Source organism: Leptodactylus fuscus, chromosome 8 (assembly GCF_031893055.1).
Source record: "Leptodactylus fuscus isolate aLepFus1 chromosome 8, aLepFus1.hap2, whole genome shotgun sequence".
Classification (NCBI taxonomy): domain Eukaryota; kingdom Metazoa; phylum Chordata; class Amphibia; order Anura; family Leptodactylidae; genus Leptodactylus; species Leptodactylus fuscus.
This window is the reverse complement of record NC_134272.1, coordinates 2,908,330-2,922,800: the sequence shown is the minus strand read 5'-3', so window position 1 is coordinate 2,922,800 and position 14,471 is coordinate 2,908,330. Positions and strand designations below refer to the sequence as shown.

General features: G+C 44.2%; 1 protein-coding gene across 1 annotated transcript; it reads left to right on the top strand.

Moving 5' to 3' along the window:
• Positions 1-180: 180 nt before the first annotated feature.
• Positions 181-14,471, top strand: BRI3 (brain protein I3). The gene is made up of 3 exons (XM_075285000.1): positions 181-428; positions 10,696-10,801; positions 13,917-14,471. The coding sequence occupies exons 1-3, from the start codon at positions 272-274 to the stop codon at positions 14,047-14,049; spliced, it is 396 nt and encodes a 131-aa protein (XP_075141101.1). The 5' UTR covers positions 181-271; the 3' UTR covers positions 14,050-14,471.

The window sequence follows — 14,471 nt, the reverse complement described above, 5'->3', positions numbered from 1 at the left end:
CTGAGCCCTGGGTTGCCCACCACCCTGAGGAGCCCCCTCTGACAGACGGCTTCCCCCATGATGTCACCTCCTCCCCCGGCCACACACATTAACCCCTGCGCGGCCGCTCACTGACAGGCAGGCTGGCGCTGGGCGAGTCCTGCCCCTTTAAGAGGCGCTTCCTGTCGGGGAGAGTCAGGAGAGCGGTCACATGACCAGAGTCTTATGACTGGCCGCACACAGTACAGCACCGAGCACACTGTCCTCTCCGGTACCGCAGCCTCTGCTCAGCATGGACGCCAAACCGCTCCTGCAGGACCGACCCCCGGCCTACAGCCCTGCGGAGTATGGGGGGCCCCAGCAGAGCTACGGAACCATCCCCGGGGCCCCCCAGACTGCAGCCCAAGGGGGATACCAACCTCCGCCATACCCCTACCCCGCCGGCACAGGTCAGTGGCCTCATAGTGTGCATGTGTATATAGTAGCTATAGGGAAGTGTATATAGTAGCTATAGTGTGTGTATATAGGAATAGCTATAGAGAAGTGTATATAGTAGCTATCGTGTGTGTGTATAGAGGAATAGCTGTAGTGTGTGTGTGTATATATAGTTATATCTATACAGTAGTGTATATAATAGCTATAGTGTGTATATAGTGATATCTATAGAGAAGTGTGTATATAATAATATCTGTAAAGTAGTGTATATAGTACTATCTATAGGGCAGTGTATATAGTATTTGTAGTGTGTGTGTATAGTATATAATATTTATAGTGTGTGTATATAATATATCTATAGTGTATATAGTACTATATCTATAGAGTAGTGTATGTAATCTATAGTGATATCTGTGGTGTGTATCGTATATAATATCTATAGAGTAGTGTGTAATGGTGATATAGACCCATCTATTTATATATGTGTGGGTGTCCTATATTCTATATATATCTGATATATATACAGTGTTTATATACTAGAGCATCACATCAGGTTACATTTAAGGTCTTTTGGGGGTACAAGAATGTAAATGACCCCACCACAGACAATATGCGGCTCGTGTATACACATTGGTACCATATAGTAGACCGTATATACAGACCGTATACACATCTACTTTTTAATGCTAACAAGACAGTCGTCTTTCAGCCATTTTTTTGCCGTATTATTTAATGTTTGTTGATGTTTTCCTCTTAGATCTGGGGTAATATACACCCGCTAAGGCCGCATTCACACCTGGATTCTGTTCAGATTTTCCGTCCCCAAATCCACTTAAAAATGCAGAGAGAAGACTCCTGTAAGCGCGGCTTTTTTTCTCTCCGCATTGTTTGAGTGGAAACCCAGTGCCCCCCATTCTAGTCTCTGGGGTCTTCAGGTAACCGCTCTTTGCACAGGTGTGAACAGTGTCAGCTGTCTGGTGTATATGTATGTATGCTCTTGGTATATATCACACAGGACTTGCCAGCGGCTAACACACTACTCTATATATTATACAAGTCCTCACCATGTGACTAAACCCCGCAGCACAGGGGGACTTGGTTTTCGATCCTGCAGCATGTCAATGCTGACGACAACTGTGACCGTGACTCCCATCTTGTGACCAAAGATACCCTGCGACTCCTTCACTAACATAAGTCAATATCAGGGATGCCAAGGTTCCTGAGACGTCTAGTGGCAATCAAACCCTGCAGTGCTCGATCCTTCTGCAACTAGAAATCTCCGTCATTGCCCCCTTGGGCCCTCACAGAGACTCCATGTACTAACCTTGGTGAAGGAGTCACAGGGTGACCCAGCAGTCTTTGGTAGCACATTAGGAGTCGTGGCCAGCCTTGTCTTGCACCCCTAGCCTCATACTGAGAATTTCAATCTTTACAATGCAACAATTCCTGCCAGTGCACTGCACCAAGTAATACTCCAAGACTGCGGACTGGGCCAAACCACCGACTCCAGCTCCACAGCCTGACTCCAGCTCCGTAGTCTTGTGTTAATAGCTTTTTTTTTCTAACTGCAGTCGAAATTGGTCGTCTTCACCTGCACGGCTACACTGTAGAGTGTTCGCTGTATGGAGGGTCCCAGACCACCTTGTTTTAGTGCATGGCTCCTGTTCTGCAGCAGCCAAGCACAGTTGTAGTGGACATGTGATAAGTGTCTATGATGGGAGTACCCAATTAAAAATCTAGTCGCAGAGGAATTTGAGGTTGTCTTTGAATTCCCGCTGTGGGTTTAGCCTTACATTTAGTGGGTGCTGATCATTGTGGGTCTTACGTCATGCATTCTGCAGCTGAATCGGCCGTAGAATCTGCAGGAAAATCCAGCGCAATGTTCCTTTTTTCAGTGTACCGTCTCGCATTGATAACAAAGGGAGCCATATTTTGTCTGGAACATGAAGGTTTTGGTTAGAATCTAGTAAAACTACCCTAATAGGACACCACTGCTGAATTTAGCAGAGATTTCAGAGTGAAACTCAGTTTAGTATGATGAGCCGGAAAGGATAAGTGGAGAAAGAAGCATTTTTCTCCTATAAGCTATATTACAAAGTCTCTTCTGTTTGCTCGTACCATTGATTTATGCAACATTTGTTGAGGCAGTATTGACCGTGTAGGTGTAAAAGGACCTTGGACAGGACTGTAGACTTTCATTTTTTGTCTTTGCATTGCACATAGCAGCTGATACAAAGCAATCTACAGTAGATGGTCAGTGTGATCTTCTGGCCTGTTCTATTAATTCATCCGATTTCCCTATGTCCCACTTAGACTCCAAATCTGGGCCAATATTGCAGAAGTTTTGCCCTGCACTTATTGAACTTCACATCTGTAGGTTCATGTTTGTGTCTTCATTATGCTAATAATGATAAAAAAAAGTGGAATTTGCACTTCCTTAAACTGTTCTTGGTTCGTAGTTTAGCTGTCGGCGGCTTTGAGGTTTCCTAAAACAGGATGTTCTCATTTCTGCTAGTACTGGAGCACTGTGACCTCTGGAGTATGGAGGGATTATTCCCAAGTGTTATCTATAGCTGAGTCCTCAGACCAGGGGGGTGTTTGCTGCTATAGACAAACAGCTGCTTCTTTGGGGGTCCGTAGTCTCTTACAGGGGCTGTTCATTTTGGATGTTCCTGCACCCAAAGTAGTCGCTTGTCCTCTGCAAGGCTTCGGCTGCCTTCACCCACTTACACAGAGAAGAAAAGGTTAAATCCTTTACACTGCATTGAAAGAGGAAGGGGCTAGCCTGGAAATCCCTCCTAGGGCTGGGTGTACCTGGGGAGTGATCGCAGCCGGCTAGCCCCATAAACTTGTCATCGGTCAGCCTATTGCAGTATACTGTAGCAGCAAAGCCGCTGAGCTTTTTATAAATGTCACCCACATGCTGCAAATGAAACCTGCAGTGCAGGGTGGCCTGTGGGGGTGCAGGGCGACCCGTGGGGTGCATAGTGACCCTTGGGGGTTTAATATTGCAGCATATCAATTATTGCTGCAGGCTTCACCTATGGATTTCAACCTGTGCAATGCAAAGGTTGAAGGCTGTAGTCGAGCTTCAGCAAAAAAACACCAAATTTCAAGTAATTTTTGTAGTTTCAGGTTTCGGGGAACCAAACTGCTGTATTTTCTTGAAGGAAACGCTAGTGTGTCCATCTTGTATGGCTCAGCCTTGGGGTGTGGTAGCCTACAAAAAAAAGAGGGGAAGACCTGAGAATCCGTGTATTTTAATGTAATTGTAGTATTTGCATGTGAAAAATGTTTAGACTTCAGTGTAACGAAACGCAGTGGGGAAAAAAATTGCAGAAAAAACACCACGAAAAGGTTATTTGCTGCTTTGTTTTTATTTTACTTTTGTTTGTTTTTTTTGCAAATGTAAAGGAGGCGTCTACAGAGTATTTATTCCCTTTCCTGGTCCTGGGGATGCCGTGGCCATTCCCATTGACTCTAATGGAAGAAAGGTTTCATCACATTTCTTAAAGGAGTGAAGTCAGACGAGGGGTTCTGTCAGCATTGACAATGAATGTCCGTTGCTCTGTTCCTATGAGGGATCAGAGCAATGGACATTATTAATGGTAGTATGATCCTACTCTCGGTCTTCTGCTGCACGCAGATGATTTCCTGACCTTTACCCCTGACTGACGTGCACCAGACCAATGGAGGCCACAAGCGCATTCATTTGAAATGGGGCCTATGGATGTGTTTAGTGTATTGGGAGGTTTCCGGCTGGATTTGGTAAATATGAAATGTATATTCAGTGTGAATGCTACTTTAGCAAGCGCAGCAAATTTTATATTCAGAAGGGGGGGGGGTCTAAGTATGTGACCGACTGCTCGCTAAAACAAAGTGGCCGCACCCATAGGAAGAAGCGCTGGCCCATTCGCTGCTTTTTGGAGGTGACCTGACCGGCCGGGTACTGACCATATAACCTGTGTAATAAAGCTGTGAGAGCCGTCATGTCCACGTTTGGCCTTTGTGCCATAATGAGCCCCCATTGGTTGTGCTGAGCGATCGCTGATATTATGGCGCTGATCACACCACATCAATCGTATGTGCGAGCCGTCAGCTTTTCAGAGGACACTCACATGTCATGTGAACTTTGGCTATCACATGCTTCTCTTCCAGTATCGCTGAGGGAGGCGGACGATAAGGAGACACAACAATTCACTGCTAAAACAAGTCTCTCTATTGATTTCTGAATATTATTCAAAAAAATGTAGTAAAATATGTGAAGCTCAATAGACCCGGTACATGAAGGCTCTGCAATCTGTGATGTGTCAGGCGCTGTTCACATCTGCAGGGGACATTTCTATATATTTGTAAGGCAGCCGGGTCCTGCACTGCTCCTGCTGCAAATGTATAGAGAGCCTTATTACACCCCTAGGCACACGTGGAGGGGCGGACTGTGTCCAGTTAACGTTTATTAGTAGTCTTAGGCTTTTTCTAAAGCTGCCCATACACTCCCTAGCTGTCGGCCACATGGCTACTGTACCGGCTATCACATGCATACATGGTACAGCTGTATAGTGCATGGGTAGTGAACAGGGAGGAGGAAAAAGCCGCTGCTAAACTCTTCTGGCTTATGTTAAAAACCAACAGGCCGAGCTTAACCTTTCCTGATCTCAGACATCAAGGAGGTGTCTTGAACCCCGGCCCTCACTTATTATATGTGGCCTCATGCGCACGCCCATAGTGTCTGGGCCATAGAGAAAAGCTGAAAAATATGGAGCAGTTCCTAAACCTACCCTATAGCGGGTCTATACCTGTCCTGTACCTACCCTATAGCAGGTCTATTCCTGTCCTGTACCTACCCTATAGCGGGTCTATTCCTGTCTTGTACCTATCCTATAGCGGGTCTGTACCTGTCCTGTACCTACCCTATAGCCAGTCTGTACCTACCCTATAGCAGGTCTATACCTGTCCTGTACCTACCCTATAGCGGGTCTATACCTGTCCTGTACCTACCCTATAGCGGGTCTATACCTGTCCTGTACCTACCCTATAGCCAGTCTGTACCTACCCTATAGAAGGTCTATACCTGTCCTGTACCTACCCTATAGCGGGTCTATACCTGTCCTGGACCTACCCTATAGTGGGTCTATACCTGTCCTGTACCTACCCTATAGCGGGTCTATACCTGTCCTGTACCTACCCTATAGCGGGTCTATACCTGTCCTGTACCTACCCTATAGCAGGTCCATACCTGTCCTGGACCTACCCTATAGCAGGTCCATACCTGTCCTGTACCTACCCTATAGCGGGTCTATACCTGTCCTGTACCTACCCTATAGCGGGTCTATACCTGTCCTGTACCTACCCTATAGCGGGTCTATACCTGTCCTGTACCTACCCTATAGCAGGTCCATACCTGTCCTGTACCTACCCTATAGCCAGTCTGTACCTACCCTATAGAAGGTCTATACCTGTCCTGTACCTACCCTATAGCGGGTCCATACCTGTCCTGTACCTACCCTATAGCGGGTCCATACCTGTCCTGGACCTACCCTATAGCGGGTCCATACCTGTCCTGTACCTACCCTATAGCGGGTCTATACCTGTCCTGTACCTACCCTATAGCGGGTCTATACCTGTCCTGGACCTACCCTATAGCGGGTCTATACCTGTCCTGGACCTACCCTATAGCGGGTCCATACCTGTCCTGGACCTACCCTATAGCGGGTCCATACCTGTCCTGGACCTACCCTATAGCGGGTCCATACCTGTCCTGTACCTACCCTATAGCGGGTCTATACCTGTCCTGTACCTACCCTATAGCGGGTCTATACCTGTCCTGTACCTACCCTATAGCCAGTCTGTACCTACCCTATAGCGGGTCCATACCTGTCCTGTACCTACCCTATAGCGGGTCTATACCTGTCCTGTACCTACCCTATACTTCAGTATATGAGTCAGTGGATGTCACAGATGATACAGACACTAATCCATGTGTTATTGGTGCTGCTGTTACTGCACACGCTCCTCTCTGTGTAGCCCAATTGAGGGTTTTTGCTGTCTTTGGCCGTAGTGAAAGTCCTCAGGCCAGAAAGGGGATCTGTAGTAATAGACGATTCCTTATCATGACGACCCTTCTGTTACACGGGGTTACCCTCGTCATATTTGGCGCCTGTTTCTGGATTCTGCTGATTTTGCTCTTTTTCGCTTATTTTTGGGAGATCTCTTTCATGTTCCATGCAGGGCTATGGAGTCTGTAAGCCAAATCCCGACTCCTCTGCATTTCTAGACTCCGACTCCTTTATAAATGGCTGACAACCCTGGTCAGGAGGAAGCTGTAAAAGTCCTCTAATTCAGTACAAATCCATGAGAATGAATGTGACAAACTCTACGTTAATTACACAATACTAATAATTACATTAGTGTATTTTGAAGTTGGAATAACTTTCTTCCCCGCCTGGTCCTGATTTCGGGAGGGAATGTACATCTAGATTTTATGGCGAGTCGCTCTTTGTTCCCTATTGTTTGGTAGCGTTTCTATCTGTCTCTGCTCCCCTCTAACATGTCTTAGACTTGGGAAGAACCTGAGCAGCCGCCTCATGGTGGGGGGGGGGGGGGGGGGGTATGGGAAAATCTCTACTGTGATCAAAATATCTGTTCACATTGCGTGTCTGTGGCTGATGTTCCTCTATTTGCAGATATGAGAGGGAAGTCCTTGTAATTATGTAGCCGTATCTTGTAGTATTATTATATATCAGTTCCTTGTATTATGTATCCACCCCTTGTATTACTTTGTATCAGTCCCTTGTATTATTATATAGCTGTATCTTGTATTGTTACATATCAGTATCTTGTAGTGTTACTTTGTATCAGTCCCTTGTATTATTATTATTATTATTATTATTATTATTATTATTATTATTATTATTTATTATTATTTATTATATCATTTTCTTGTAGTATTATGTATCCGTCCCTTGTATTATTATATAGCTAGCTGTATCAGTATCTTGTATTATATAGATCAGTATCTTGTATTATAAGGGAGCGTTCACACTACCGTTGGTGTCCGACATGTAGTGTCCGCTCATGCATGCAGGGCTTTTCTGTCCGCTTGAGAAGTCGGACATCTTCACTTGCGGACAGGAAAGGACGGGCACGGAGTGCAAAAGAACGCACCCGATGCCCATTGAGATGAATGACAGGTGTCACGGACACAGCTAGTGTCCGCTCCTAGTGTCCGTGACAGATTTTGAGCGGACACTAGAAGCAGACACTACATGTTGGACACTGACGGTAGTGTGAATGCCCCCTTAGATTTCAGTATCTGCTAGTATTACTCTGTATTAGAGATGAGTGAGTTGGTATTCGATTGAGTTGGTATTCGAAATACTTGTAGTCCATCAAATACCACACGGCACACGCAATAAAAATTCGTATCCCCTCCCACCTTCCCCGGCGCTTTTTTTTTTTTTTTTTTTTTTTTTTTTTTTTTTTTTTTTTTTTTTTTTTTTTTTACACCAATAACTGCAGGGGAGGTGGGACAGAAACTACGACAACGTAGGCATTGAAGAAAAAAAAAAAAATTAGTGTACAGTAGAGATGAGCGAGTAGCGAAATATTCAAAAATTAGAAATTTGATTCGAGTAGACCTCAATATTCGACTATTCGATCAAATACTACTCACTCATCTCTACTCTGTGTCATTATCTTGTAGTATTATTACAGGTATGGATCAGTCCCTTGTAGTATTTTGTATCATTATCTCGTAGTATTATATAGCTGTACCATTATCTTGTATTGTATATCTCAGTGTCTGGTAGTATTACATTGTATCGGTCCCTTGTATTATTATATAGCTGTACCATTATCTTGTATTATATAGCTGTATCAGTATCTTGTAGTATTATATAGCTGTATCATTATCTTGTATTATATAGCTGTGTCATTATCTTGTATTGTATTATATATATCAGTGTCTGGTAGTATTAGGGTGCATGCAGACTACGTAACGCCGGGCGTGTATGAGAGCCGTACACGCCGGCGTTACAGCAGGGCTGCCGAGCACTTCCCATTCACTTCAATGGGAGCGCTCGTAAACGCCGCTGTTACGAGCGCTCCCATTGAAGTGAATGGGAAGTGCTCGGCAGTCTGCTGTAATGCCGGCGTGTACGGCTCTCATACACGCCCGGCGTTACGTAGTGTGCATGCACCCTAACATTGTATCATTCCCTTGTAGTATTATATAGCTGTATCAGTCCCTTGTAGTATTATATAGCTGTATCATTATCTTGTATTATATATCTTAGTGTCTGGTAGTATTACATTGTATCAGTCCCTTGTAGTATTATATAGCTGTACCATTATCTTGTATTATATAGCTGTATCATTCCCTTATAGTATTATATAGCTGTACCATTATCTTGTAGTATTATATAGCTGTACCATTATCTTGTATTATATAGCTGTATCATTCCCTTATAGTATTATATAGCTGTACCATTATCTTGTAGTATTATATAGCTGTATCATTCCCTTATAGTATTATATAGCTGTACCATTATCTTGTATTATATAGCTGTATCATTCCCTTATAGTATTATATAGCTGTACCATTATCTTGTAGTATTATATAGCTGTATCATTCCCTTATAGTATTATATAGCTGTACCATTATCTTGTATTATATAGCTGTATCATTCCCTTATAGTATTATATAGCTGTACCATTATCTTGTAGTATTATATAGCTGTACCATTATCTTGTAGTATTATATAGCTGTACCATTATCTTGTAGTATTATATAGCTGTATCATTCCCTTATAGTATTATATAGCTGTACCATTATCTTGTAGTATTATATAGCTGTACCATTATCTTGTAGTATTATATAGCTGTATCATTCCCTTATAGTATTATATAGCTGTACCATTATCTTGTATTATATAGCTGTACCATTATCTTGTAGTATTATATAGCTGTACCATTATCTTGTAGTATTATATAGCTGTACCATTATCTTGTAGTATTATATAGCTGTACCATTATCTTGTAGTATTATATAGCTGTACCATTATCTTGTAGTATTATATAGCTGTACCATTATCTTGTAGTATTATATAGCTGTACCATTATCTTGTAGTATTATATAGCTGTACCATTATCTTGTAGTATTATATAGCTGTACCATTATCTTGTAGTATTATATAGCTGTACCATTATCTTGTAGTATTATATAGCTGTACCATTATCTTGCATTGCCAGTTCTGTTTTCTCCGCAGTCTTCCGCTCTCTTGTAACACTTTGGCCGTTTCTAGTCTTAATTATTTCACTTCCTCATTCTGTCACTGGCAAATACATGGAAATAATGACTAATGGCTCTTTATGACAATAGTATATGGAGACGTATGGATATGAATCATTCTATAAATTCCCGTACAGGTGGGATGGAAGAATTAGAACTGAGAAAGTGATTATTACAGACGGCTTAAAGGGATTTTCTGTCTTTAGTGAGTCATTGATATGAGAGACCTGTTTTCTGAATGATCATCCAGTACATGGCTCCTGACCCCCTACACATGTACACATATATATAGTTAGGCAGAGCACACATATATATATATATATATATATGGTCCTGTAACTGAGAAAGGGAAAGTTAGTCAGGAAAACCCCGTTCACATAAGAAGAATCAGTGGACATTACCAGACACTGACATTGATGGCCTGTCCTTAGGATCGATGTCACATATGGCCCGTCCTTGCACCTTTCAGGGGTTAATTCACTCCTCTCGCTCACTTTACAGCCGTAAAAAAGTGCAAGTGCACGAATGAGCATAAATCGCACCCCGGCACGGTCCCGTCGCACCCCGGCACGGTCCCGTCGCACCCCGGCACGGTCCCGTCGCACCCCGGCACGGTCCCGTCGCACCCCAGCACGGTCCAGTCGCACCCCAATACAGCTGTGAAGCAGAAGCGCTGCTTGCTGGAGTGCCGCCATATCTGATTGTTGGGGGGAGGTGCAGGAGTCGTACCCCCCCCCCCCCCCCCCTAACAATCTGATGTTACTAGCCTATCCTAATAATAGCTTATTGATATTAATCACTCAGAAACCCCTTTAACTTTTCCATAAGCTAGAGATGCCATTAAAGTGTTATCGGAGGGGGTCACCCCCACTGGTCCTGAATATCGGGGTCCCTATTCGTAGCTGAGAAGAGTCTTAGGTTTGTGTTACAGATACATTATGAAATGTAATATTGAAATCTGAGCTGATCTCATTGCTTTTCTTTATTTGCAGGCTACATCGCTGCCCCACAGAATACCTACCCCAGCACTTACACTATAATCCAGCAGCCGGCAGCAACGACTTCAGTGGTCGTGGTCGGGGGGTGTCCAGCATGCAGGTAACGTAACGTATGGTGATGTGTAGCGTGCAGGTGCCTGTGGTGTTCTCAGCTTATCACACTTTGCTTCTGATACCCACAGAGAAGCATTGTATAGATGTTCTTTATTCCAGGGTCTGTTTGGTGCCAGATACCCCCTCCAACAAGTCAAGGGGTGTGAGTCTGAGCTCTTACACTGGCTGCCTGTGATTGGTGCTCTGAATCACACCCCCTGCCTGACCCCGCCCATCTGACAGTACAGAGATTAAATAGCACAGCAGGCACCACTACCTGCACTTCTTACTCAGGAACGGTGGATACTAGAGAGAAAATCCCAAGTGTACTGGAATCAGAGGAGGGGGCCGATAACAGATGCTAAGAACTGGAATGGGTGGAGGTGGTGAAAGGTCCTCTTTAGGTCGGGGCCCCACTTTGAAGGATGGAGGGAGTTCTGGCTAATCCCATTCACACATGGCAGAAACAAATCTGCAGCGTTTTTTGTAAATCACAGCATGTCTATTATACCTGTGGAAACTCTGGCGACTTCGGTATAGGTGTAACAGGAGGGAAACTCTGCGAAAATGCAATGAAAAACACTGCGGGAAAAACGTCATGCGCGTCCACTGTGTGTTTAGCACGTGGGGCCTTAAGGTAACAGTTGTGTTCATTCCTGTGTAATTCTCATAGGAATGAATAGAGAAGCGGATACACAGTATCAGCAGGTGAGTCTTATGGCTGGTCACATGACACAGCTGAGGACCAGAAGGAGCCGATCGCTCTCAGATACAGCCATCGGCACGGCCATAAATCTCACTACAGCAACAGCAGGTACCGGAGGCGTAGGCGTGCAGGATGAGCTGCTGGGATTGTACTGTGCACAGATCATGGTCACTGGGGATTATAGTGAAATCCACACATAACACATGCAGATATTACAGTAAAATATGTGACCCTACCCAAATACATAACACAGAGCCGTATATAAGGTAACGTGGAAGGATCAGCTCTCGTGACCGTCTCGCCTAAGTGGAGTCATATGCTGGAGGATTGTGCAACCTGTGCGGTCAGCACTTACATCTCCCATCATCCTTTGCAGCCTCTCCATAGTCTCTGAAGTCTCTCACCTGCAAAGTACTTGAGTCTAAGTACTGACTATCCAAATAAGAGAGAACTGCAGGAGGTGTCAGATCTCCAAAGACGATGAGGATGAGGATGGCCATAGGCATCCAATTTCATAATACTACCTTTCTATGTCTAAGACCTTCTTATAGGAGCACAGAAGCTCCGATCAGACCACACGGGGGAGATAAGCAGCTCCGCAGCCCTCAGACGCTTATCACATTGGGAACAAAAGATCGGACATTATAAAAGGGGCGTCCAGGGTTTTTTACCCTCTAAAAAGGCTTCAAATCATAAACCAAGTAGGACAAATGTCTTATTCCTTGTCCACCAGTTCTCAGAAGAAGTCAGTTTTTGATTTCTCTGCCACCTTCACCGCTTTCCCAAAAAGGGGACATGTAGGGAGAAGGGGCGATCAGCTCCACCACATGATCATCATGCCAGAAGTCTGGCAGAGCTTTGTCCCATATGTGAGCGATGCGGCCCGTCTATGGCTGATCACACGTCGACTCTCAGCAACCCATCAGCTGACGCCTACGTGCAAGGACAAGGCAAATAAAGGCCACAGACCTGCACGGAGACGCCGCGCCGGATTCCCAGCTGAATGGAAAGGTAAGTACACAGTGTGTATTATTAGAGATGAGCGAACACTGTTCGGATCAGCTGATCTGAACAGCACGCTCCCATAGAAATGAATGGAAGCACCTGGCACGCAGACTTTGCCGGCAGCCGGCCGCTTAACCCCCCACGTGCCGGACGCTTCCATTCATTTCTATGGGAGTGTGCTGTTCCAAACAGTGTTCACTCATCTCTATTTATTATTAAGCCTCTCTAGGAGGTTTAAAAAAACAAACAAAAAAAAACAGGACTTTGAACACCCCTTTAATATTTGGACCTGACCAGCCCCTCTTTATTTTTCTGTATGGAAGGTGCAATATGAGTGTCTGGGCATCTGCTGCTCTTAGTCTTACCATTGCTGGCTCAGTGTGGGGTGGGGGGCTAATAGTGCGCATTGTGCTGGGATGTGTCTGGCCGTACCCCACAGATGCACCATCCCCCGCCTGTACCGTACATATTACCGCAGTCCGTGCACGGCAGCTCCACCTATAGCTATACTCCTAATAGACAGAGTAGCTTTGTTGGGGGGGGGGGGGGGGGGGGGTATTTTTCCTTTTCTTTATTTTTAATATTTTTACTTTCCATGATCAATCTAGCCGTCACACCCAAGCCCTAAATAAACAGAGTCAGGCCGCGGTCATATGATGTGCAGACTGAGGGCATTGTTAGCAGCCATGAGGAGGACGTCATTGTGTTCCTTCTTTAGTCATGTGAATGCTTGTGTTCTATGTATGACAGGCATCGGCCACTCTGGGGATTATCTGCAGGCAAGGTCTAACTATGGGGAACATAGTGGATATTCTATGATTATGATTAGTTAGTGCCGGGCAGGGAGGGATTTTTGTATTGTTCCCTTTTGTTGCTGCACTACCTTTTTGAGTGAAAATAAACTCCACTATTGTTTTGGACTAAAATAAACTGGACTTGTGTGTCTATGCCCCCCCCCCCCACCTAGTAACCCCAGACCCTGACAGTATATATATATATATATATATATATATATATATATATATATATATATATATTACTCCCATCTCCAGGAGATATCACCTACATATATACCCCCCACCTAACAACCCCAGACCCTGACAGTATGTGTGTATATATATATATATATATATATATATATATATATATATATATATATATATATATATATATATATATTCATTATATTACTCCCATCTCCAGGAGATATCACCTACATATATACACCCCCACCTAACAACCCCAGCCCCTGACCATACACACTCATTCTGTTTCTAAACACATATTCATTGGAAATAGCATTGTCAGTAGCAGAGTCGGGGTTCACATATTTATTGTGCGTATAGATATAGTAATAGAACTGTAAGAGTCATTGGCCTAATCTTGTGGTTTCTTCTTTGTGTTCTCGCAGGGTCGGCGTTCTGGAGGATTCCTTCACCTGTCTGGGGATCTTCTGCGCCATCTTCCTCTTCCCCATTGGAATCCTTTTCTGTCTGGCTTTGAGGCAACGACGATGTCCTAACTGTGGGGCCACGTTTGGTTAAGCGGATCAAAGAGAGAAGACTTTGTATATGAAACCCTCCTCAGTCCCTTCTCAATGCACAATCCTTTTCTTTAATTGAATAGCATCATTGTATGTGGGTGGTGATCCGGTCTATATCTGTCCTGCATAGGGTGGGGGGGGGGGGGGAGAGCTCTGTGCCATAGACACACATGGGAGTCTGACGCTTCCGTATACCAGTGCCTTCAGAGACTGTACCAAGATCCCGGCTCTGCCCTGTGCTCCTGTCACATGAAGACAAGTCCCCGTCGCTTGTCTTCACCTATTTGTATATATGTTAGTCAGACAAATTTCAATCTGTAAGACGTCTTTGGAAGGAAAAAAAAATATTTTATAGTAAAACAAAGCAGCACTGTGATAATTCTAAAGTTTATCATCATTAAAATGAACAAATGATCTATTCTG

Bases quoted from the DNA above. Each gene is read 5' to 3' on its own strand.
- BRI3 (XM_075285000.1), top strand. From the start codon at position 272: ATGGACGCCAAACCGCTCCTGCAGGACCGACCCCCGGCCTACAGCCCT. The intron at 429-10,695 runs GTCAGTGGCCTC...CTTTATTTGCAG, and splicing joins CCCCTACCCCGCCGGCACAG to GCTACATCGCTGCCCCACAG. The intron at 10,802-13,916 runs GTAACGTAACGT...GTGTTCTCGCAG, and splicing joins GGGGGGTGTCCAGCATGCAG to GGTCGGCGTTCTGGAGGATT.